Raw genomic sequence first — 9,467 nt, forward strand, 5'->3', positions numbered from 1 at the left:
TCCAGACCATGAATGCAGTTTTTACTATGGTGAAAGAAATGAAAATGCCCCCTTTTCCTTGCCATACCTGAAGGCAGCGTTCAAGAGAATTGCCTTGACCAAACTCTCCTGAACTTGAATGCAGCATCTTATGTTGAAAGAATTGCCCTCTCTCCAGTTTTTGGCTTGATTATGTTTAGTTCAGTGTGGTACCACGCACCGAAAATAGCCGACCTCCAAGCTCACAACGTGTCGCGCTGCGACGCGTTGTGAGCTTGGAGGTCTGCTATTTTCAATATTTCCACCAAAAGGCCCTTTTAGAAATGTCAGCCCCTTCCTCTCTAACATTCTCTGCGTGTCCCTGCCTGTGTGTGTGTGTGTGTGTGTGTGTGTGTGTGTGTGTGTGTGTGTGTGTGTGTGTGTGTGTGTGTGTGTGTGTGTGTGTGTGTGTGTGTGCGCGTGTGGGCTACCAAATAATATTGTTTTATTGTTTGACAACCAGTGGTTATCAAAAAAAAAATCATGTATTTGTACGCAAACCCCCATCTGAAAATATTTTGTGCCAGGGACCCTCATATAAGATTTGTGTATTTCAAATGTTTCAGAATTGTCCAAATATTAGCTTTTTTGGGTATATAGTTAGGGTTAGGGTTAAAAAGTGTCTAAGTGGTTAGACTGAGTCTCTCTGGTTGCTGGTTTCTCCCGCAAAGTCTGGCAACACTAGCACAGATCACCAAAACACAACGTGTATGTGGTCACTGACGGGTACAAACCTTTTATCTCCGTCCATATTTCAACATTTATTGATTTCAGTCAAATAACAGCAATTGTTATTTAGTGCCAATGTGAGTGCCATTTCAATGAAGCTATTATTTTTACTCTGAGGAAAATACTGTTATTTAATTTTTTTCCATGGGCCATAGCCCAAAGAGAAGTAGTGCGTGTGTGTGTGTGTGTGTGTGTATGTCCCTTGTTCCAACTGGGTCGGTGCGGTTCGCGTCATTAATGACCGTGGTGCAATTATGGTGAAGAAGCGGCCCGCCGTGACGCCTGTCACTGACGCGAGCGGAGTGTCACTTACGCGAGCGGAGTGACAGTGACGCTTTCTGTCATTCCTGGCTGCCACTAATCCCATCTGACAACAACAAATCACGACGTTAAAACGTATACAACAACGACAGCTGCATTCCTCCAGGCCGGCACTCGCCAGGCTACCGCTCTGCATGATGGATATGTGACCATTCTTGGTTATGTTAAATACAAGGCTGAGGTGTTAAGCGACGCATTCATCCACTTTAAACCACACATGGGCGACATGCGGCCTGGGGGCCGGACCCAGCCCTTTGACCATCTCAATCAGGCCCTCGAAGCCCTCAAAGAAAAAAAGAAAATGGTTGCTATACGTGAACAGTTTTGAAACATTGGTTTAACTTAACTCCAATTAATAGTAATTCATATTTTTACTATTTACCATTTGAGTACATACCTGCATACCTCCTTATGTACTCACATATTTTATGTTTTTAATGCACCAAGAGTAACAGTGAAACAGTCAATCTTGAGTCCATATTAATATCATAATGCAATGTGTTTTATCAGTGACCTATGGAGAGGTGCATGTCGTCACTGTCTGGCCAAAAGCACTTAACTCCATTTTTGAGGTTTTAGATTTTTTTTTGGCATAAATCAGGGCTATTGAACACCCTTTACATCTGAGTGTTGGTTAAAATAATATTGAACCAATGGAAAGTAGTAAAAAGTGCTTGGGACAAAACCTCCTAACTCCACACTTTATGCCAAACCAGCTAACTCCACCTGATTGGCCCTCTCTTTTTTTTTCATAAATATGTGCTATTGAACACCCTTTACGTCTGTGTGTTGGTTAAAATAATATTGAACAAATGAAAAACAGTAAAAAGCCCTTCGGTCAAAACCTCCTAACTCCACTTGAGCCCACTTTCCCTGAAAAAGAACATTTTGGAGTTAGGAGGTTTTGGCCCGACAGCAGATATATCAGATAAGATGCAGTATAAATGTATAGGCTCATTATAACTGTAATATTTTTTATTGTAGGCCAGAGTACACCAGCCAGCTGTCTTGTTGTGAACGGACCTCATTGTAAAGTAGTGTGTCATGTCTAACAAATGCATGCAGTTTTAACATCATTATTATGTGTTTTGTGTTTCAATTCAACTGTACAAAGTGTGGCCCTTCACTCATTTTATCGAGGTCCATATGGCCCTCTGGAAATGAATGTACTGTAGCCCACCTCTGACTTAAACCCTATACTTAAGTTGACTGGGGCAGCGGCGTCAGTTCAGAAAAGGCTAAGGTATGGCAACATGACTGGTGTCTTGACAGAAAGGTGACATGACACCAGTCATGTTGCCATACCTTAGCAACAGGCACGATTACAGTACATTTTCTTATTTTCCCCTGTAGCCAAGGGTATGGCAGCTGCCATAGCTTGCCATACCCAATTGACGCTTCTGGACTGGGGGCTCTATACTATCCCCCTCCTGTTTTCGCACTACACTGAATATTTTCACCAAATATCTAACAAGATTTGAATGGTTTTAATGGAGGAGTTATGCTTCATTTATACTGTGTTTCATGACAAAGACAGCCGTTCTACTTGTATGTAGGGCTGTCACAATTATTACATAATCGTCTAATCGTGATTATTTTTCAAAATCGTCATAATCGTTTCCATGTTGAAAAATGTTCATATATTTTTTTTAAAAAGTAAAAAATAGTGTAAATAGCAGATCTACAAGCTCACAACGCGTCGCATCGCGACGCGTTGTGAGCTTGTAGATCGGCTATTTCCACTATCAATGTTGTATAAAGTTGTCAAATATGTCAGTAATTTCTTTGTATATTTAGGTTATGTGTCATACCTACCATGTGCAACTTCAAAGCCTAAAAGCCAAACAAAAATGTAATTGTCAACGACAAAAACACAATTAAATCGTTAATCGCAATTATTTGAGAGAAAATTAATCGTCATGTAAAATGTCATAATCGTGACAGCCCTACTTGTATGTGTACTCGTTGCTGTGTGGGACACCAGGCACCAGCATACTGTACCTTACAGTTTATCACTCTTTACTTTATGGTTAAAATAGAACCAACATGGTGTTACTGAACCTTTCTTTATTTCTTTCTCTCTCTTCCTTCCTTTCGTTCTTTCTTTCTTTTTGTCTCTCTTTTTGCTTTTCCCCATTTTCTTTCCAAAGCCTCACATATTATAAATTAATGTTTTTGTACAATATCTCAATCCATACCATTTCACCAGCAATATCATCATACAACACATGCAGTTAGAGCTGTCACAATTATTACATAATCGTCTAATCGCAATTATTTTAGGTAATAGCAATTATTTTTGCTTAATCATTATAATCGTTTCCATGTTGAGAAATGTTAATATAGTTTCAAACACTTTAAAAAAAAGTAATGGAAATAGCAGATCTACAAGCTCACAACGCGTCGCAAACTATCAATGTTCTTTTTAAGTATAAAGTTGTCAAATTATGTCAGTAATTTCTTTGTATATTTAAGTTATATGTCATAATTGCCATGTGCAAATTCAAATCCTAAAAGCCAAATGCAATTGTCAACGACAAAAACACAATTAAATCGTTAATTTCAGTTATTTGAGTGACAATTAATCGTCATGTAAAATGTCATAATCGTGACAGCCCTACGTGCAGTCCAGAGAGGACACAAAACATTCCAACAGCATTTCCACATTTAACCCATTTAGGCCTAGAATTATTGAATGCTTTAACCAGTGAAAAATAGCAGATATACAAGCTCACAGGGCGGCACCGAGTGCCGCGCTGCGAGCTTGTAGATCTGCTATTTTTGAAAAAGTCGTGAAAATGTGTGCAAATCTTTGAATATTATGTATTTTCAAAGCGAACGTTTTGTAAGTCAAATTTTGCTTCTGGGTGGTCCCTGGAACTAAATATTTTGAAATGGGGGTCCTTGGCCAAATAAATATCATTTTGAGGGTCCTTCACATGAAAATGTTTGAGAACCACTGACATAGTAGTCTCTCAAGAACAGACTAACTGAGCTCCAGTTTAAGTGAAAAGGACCTTTTCTTTGACGATGGCTGGCCAGATTGCTGACATAGAAACATAGGTTTTTTCCAAAAATATTAGAAGGATTCAAAAGACACTTATAGAATCGGGGTCAAAATTCTAATTTTCACGATTTTTCAAAAATAGCAGATCTACAAGCTCGCAGCGCGGCACTCGGTGCCACGCTGTGAGCTTGTATATCTGCTTTTTTTTTTATATTTAAAGGCATAAAATATTGCGTCATAATGTGTTCAGGCCTAAATGGGTTGTTAAACGACTGTGTTTTTCTCCTCCAGGCTGTGGCTTCAACGTCAGCAACAGCAACCCCACCATCTGCATCAATGACCTGGTGCAGCAGCACAACAGACAGAACCACACCCAGCTGGAGGCCCTGAGCCCCAGCCAGCTCATCGCCCGCACCGTCACGGCCCTGGAGGGCCTCGTCGCTGCCTTCCAGCAGCACGGCCCTGACGCTGTCCTGCCGCTCTACTATAAGAGATGGCTGCACAGGTACTGTTCTATCTCTACTATAAGAGATGGCTGCACAGGTACTGTACTATCTCTACTATAAGAGATGGCTGCACAGGTACTGTACTATCTCTACTATAAGAGATGGCTGCACAGGTACTGTTCTATCTCTACTATAAGAGATGGCTGCACAGGTACTGTACTATCTCTACTATAAGAGATGGCTGCACAGGTACTGTACTATCTCTACTATAAGAGATGGCTGCACAGGTACTGTTCTATCTCTACTATAAGAGATGGCTGCACAGGTACTGTACTATCTCTACTATAAGAGATGGCTGCACAGGTACTGTACTATCTCTACTATAAGAGATGGCTGCACAGGTACTGTACTATCTCTACTATAAGAGATGGCTGCACAGGTACTGTACTATCTCTACTATAAGAGATGGCTGCACAGGTACTGTACTATCTCTACTATAAGAGATGGCTGCACAGGTACTGTACTATCTCTACTATAAGAGATGGCTGCACAGGTACTGTTCTATCTCTACTATAAGAGATGGCTGCACAGGTACTGTACTATCTCTACTATAAGAGATGGCTGCACAGGTACTGTACTATCTCTACTATAAGAGATGGCTGCACAGGTACTGTTCTATCTCTACTATAAGAGATGGCTGCACATGTACTGTACTATCTCTACTATAAGAGATGGCTGCACAGGTACTGTACTATCTCTACTATAAGAGATGGCTGCACAGGTACTGTTCTATCTCTACTATAAGAGATGGCTGCACAGGTACTGTACTATCTCTACTATAAGAGATGGCTGCACAGGTACTGTACTATCTCTACTATAAGAGATGGCTGCACAGGTACTGTACTGTCTCTACTATAAGAGATGGCTGCACAGGTACTGTACTATCTCTACTATAAGAGATGGCTGCACAGGTACTGTTCTATCTCTACTATAAGAGATGGCTGCACAGGTACTGTTCTATCTCTACTATAAGAGATGGCTGCACAGGTACTGTACTATCTCTACTATAAGAGATGGCTGCACAGGTACTGTACTGTCTCTACTATAAGAGATGGCTGCACAGCTGTACTGTACTATCTCTACTATAAGAGATGGCTGCACAGGTACTGTACTATCTCTACTGTAAGAGATGGCTGCACAGGTACTGTACTATCTCTACTATAAGAGATGGCTGCACAGGTACTGTACTGTCTCTACTATAAGAGATGGCTGCACAGGTACTGTACTATCTCTACTATAAGAGATGGCTGCACAGGTACTGTACTATCTCTACTATAAGAGATGGCTGCACAGGTACTGTACTGTCTCTACTATAAGAGATGGCTGCACAGGTACTGTTCTATCTCTACTATAAGAGATGGCTGCACAGGTACTGTACTATCTCTACTATAAGAGATGGCTGCACAGGTACTGTACTGTCTCTACTATAAGAGATGGCTGCACAGGTACTGTACTGTCTCTACTATAAGAGATGGCTGCACAGGTACAGTACTATCTCTACTATAAGAGATGGCTGCACAGGTACTGTACTGTCTCTACTATAAGAGATGGCTGCACAGGTACAGTACTATCTCTACTATAAGAGATGGCTGCACAGGTACTGTACTGTCTCTACTATAAGAGATGGCTGCACAGGTACTGTACTATCTCTACTATAAGAGATGGCTGCACAGGTACTGTACTGTCTCTACTATAAGAGATGGCTGCACAGGTACAGTACTGTACCAACCACCCAGCCTGTTAACACTGTTCTATCTCTACTCTAAGAGATGGCTGCACAGGTACTGTTTTATCTCTACTATAAGAGATGACGCTCTACTATAAGAGATGGCTGCACAGGTACTGTACTGTCTCTACTATAAGAGATGGTACTGTTACACTTCATACATGTTTAGTCAAAAAGTGAAGAAAAAAACGTCTTATCAATTAAAAAATGTATATTTAAGGTTTTAATTGGGGATTGATTGATTGATTGATTGATTGATTTGCAAAAAGCGCATATACCTTTTTTTTTGGTGGGGGGGGGGGGGTCGAATGTTCTCCCCAGAATCAGTACCCTAGGATTTAAGTAGTCAACTCCTGGTTGTGTTGTGTGTGTGTGTGTGTGTGTGTGTGTGTGTGTGTGTGTGTGTGTGTGTGTGTGTGTGTGTGTGTGTGTGTGTGTGTGTGTGTGTGTGTGTGTGTGTGCTCTCTCCAGTGGGACTCGGGTGCGCCTGTGGAGCGAGGACGGGCCGGAGGCGGAGGTGGTGGGCCTGGACGACAGCGGCTTCCTGCAGGTCTACTGCAGGGAGCAGCGGGAGGTGGTGTCTGTGGAGCCCGACGGGAACTCCTTCGACATGCTGATGAACCTGCTGGTCAGCAAGAGGACCGCCTGACCACTGCACGACCACTGCACCACCACCTGACCTCTGCACCACCTCCTGACCCTCTTACGAGACCCCTAGGACAACTTGACCACTGCACCACCACCTGACTACTGCACCACCTCCTGATCCTCTTACCAGACCCCCAGGACCACCTGACCACTGCACCACCACCTGACTACTGCACCACCTTCTGACCACTGCACCACCACCTTGACCTTCTCACAGACCCCTAGGACCACCTGACCACTGCACCACCACCTGACCCTCTTACTAGGCCCCCAGGACCACCTGACCACTGTACCACCACCACAACCTTCTCACAGACCCCCAGGACCAGTGGCGTCAGTTCAGCAAAAGCTAAGGTATGGCAACATGACTGGTGTCTTGCGCGCGTGCAAGACACCAGTCATGATGCCATACCTTAACAACAGGCATGATGATTACTTTATTGACGCCTCTGCCCAGGACCACCTGACCACTGCACCACCACCTAACCTTCTTACTAGACCCCCAGGACCACATGACTGGACCTCCTCACATTATAACCAGTAACAATTTGAACCATTTTTTATTTATGCTGTGATGATCAAATAAACTTAAACTTACTTACAACCCCAATTTACGTAGGGGAACATTAGCCAATAACATCGCAGATCTACAAGCCCACGGTGCGCTGCAACGCGACCCGTTGCGAGACTCACAGATCTGCTAACTGCTCTTATAGATCTGCTTGTAGATCTATTTGTGGCGAAGGCATTTGGTGTAGGGAAGGGGGGGAACTTCCGGCCATTTTCATTGGTCCATGGCCCCATTTCCCTCTACTCACTCTGCGTCTCATTGGTGGGCTGTGGACTGTTCAGAAACCTGCCCACCAATGGCATAATCAATGGGGATTCCAAGACTTTCTCTTTAAAAAAAAAGGTTACCAAAATACTGATGATGTCACTGGTAGGCAGGTTTCTGAACTGTTCACGGCCCTCCTCTGAGAAACAGACTGAGTAGACAGAAATGGTGGCGTCTCGTGATGAGCGTTAGCGAGGAGAAGTTCTACGAAGATGACATTGAACGTGGTTTAAGTGGTCCTCTGAGAACGTTCTCAGAGCTCTGAGGACCAGCCTCTCCAACACTGCAGATGAAGTAATGACGTGTCTGGAGACGGAGCTGATGTTAGAGCCGAGTCGATCAATTCAACCAACTTTGCGTAAATGTATTAAATTATTTTTGACCGCTAAATGATTGACTTCTATGCCAGTGAGCATCCTTTGCCCTCAATGCTACTTATATATTTAATTGATGGTGTTGCTGTCGCGTGAAAACCTTGCATGTCTAAAACCGTTACCGTTCAGGAAATTGGGGGGGGAAATAAGCAGTTTTTTTATTCGTTTGAACAAATTGCAAATCGTAGAACAAGTGCATTTATGCAAGCAATGCTAATATGATAACAAAATATGCCCAGAGGGTTGTTTCCATTGTGGTCCATGTATTTAATTCATAATCAGGACATACAAGGCATAAGATACAAATCATCAGCAATACCAGGAGCAATAAGAGGGATATTCACAGAACACCTTCAACTTGCTGACGTTACTCTCTGTACCATCAGCAAGCAGTTGCACTTTGTGACAAGGTTCTCTCTTAGGATGGTTTTGAAAGAGGATGGCTATTCTCAAAGTTTAGCAAATGGTGGTAGGGAGTTCCTCATTTGTGTACAGGGACATTTGTACATGGACTCCAGCTGCCAAGCAGAGACCGAGACCAAGTTGAAGCTCCCCCAGAGAAGACTCCGTTTGTCAGACTGGGGGGGACTTCAGCAGTATTCTGCAGCAGTATACAGTAGTTGTCTCATCACAACCGCCTGTTTAAATACTGTTCATCGGTTCAATGTGAATAAAAAAAAACACACACACTTCAACCTGAGCCTCCCTATTTTCAGGCTACAAGCTCACAACGTGGCCCACCGTGACGCTTTGTGAGCCTGTAGATTGGCTATTTCCGCTGCTTTTGTGCGATAATGTCACACGGCAAGAGGAAATATGGAGAAGATACAAGTTTGCTGTATCGACAGTGACCATAAATTGTTTTGGCTAAAACTCTATAACTACGGTATTCTGTTGCTTTTTCTTCTCTCCCCCATAAATGCTATTCCAATTCTTTCTCGTTTCCCTGTTCCAACATCTAGTGCGTACAATGGCTGTTTGGTTTCAACCCATTTAGGCCTGAACACATTATGACGCAATATGTTATGCTTTAAATATAAAAAAATAGCAGATATACAAGCTCACAGCGCGGCACCGAGTGCCGCGCTGCGAGCTTGTAGATCTGCTATTTTTGAAAAATCTTGAAAATTTGAATTTTGACCCCGAAGTGTCTTTTGAATCCTTCTAAGATTTTTGGAAAAAAAACCTATGTTTCTATGTCAGCAATCTGGCCAGCCATCGTCAAAGAAAAGGTCCTTTTCACTTACTGTAACTGGAGCTCAGTTAGTCTGTTCTTGAGAGACTACTATGTCAGTGGTGGTTC

At 42.7% G+C, this 9,467-nt stretch overlaps 1 protein-coding gene across 1 annotated transcript in view; it reads left to right on the forward strand.

The window, feature by feature from the left end:
- Nucleotides 1-9,173, forward strand: part of hlcs (holocarboxylase synthetase (biotin-(proprionyl-CoA-carboxylase (ATP-hydrolysing)) ligase)) — a 103,087-nt gene extending 93,914 nt beyond the window's left edge. The window contains exons 14-15 of the mRNA XM_080748903.1: nucleotides 4,367-4,580; nucleotides 6,779-9,173. Coding sequence (XP_080605029.1) covers nucleotides 4,367-4,580; nucleotides 6,779-6,956 — 392 coding nt within the window. The 3' untranslated portion in view covers nucleotides 6,957-9,173. The remainder of the gene's footprint in view (nucleotides 1-4,366; nucleotides 4,581-6,778) is intronic.
- The last annotated feature ends 294 nt before the right edge of the window (nucleotides 9,174-9,467 follow it).

Source organism: Nannobrachium achirus (assembly GCF_963921795.1).
Source record: "Nannobrachium achirus genome assembly, chromosome: 19".
Lineage (NCBI taxonomy): Eukaryota > Metazoa > Chordata > Actinopteri > Myctophiformes > Myctophidae > Nannobrachium > Nannobrachium achirus.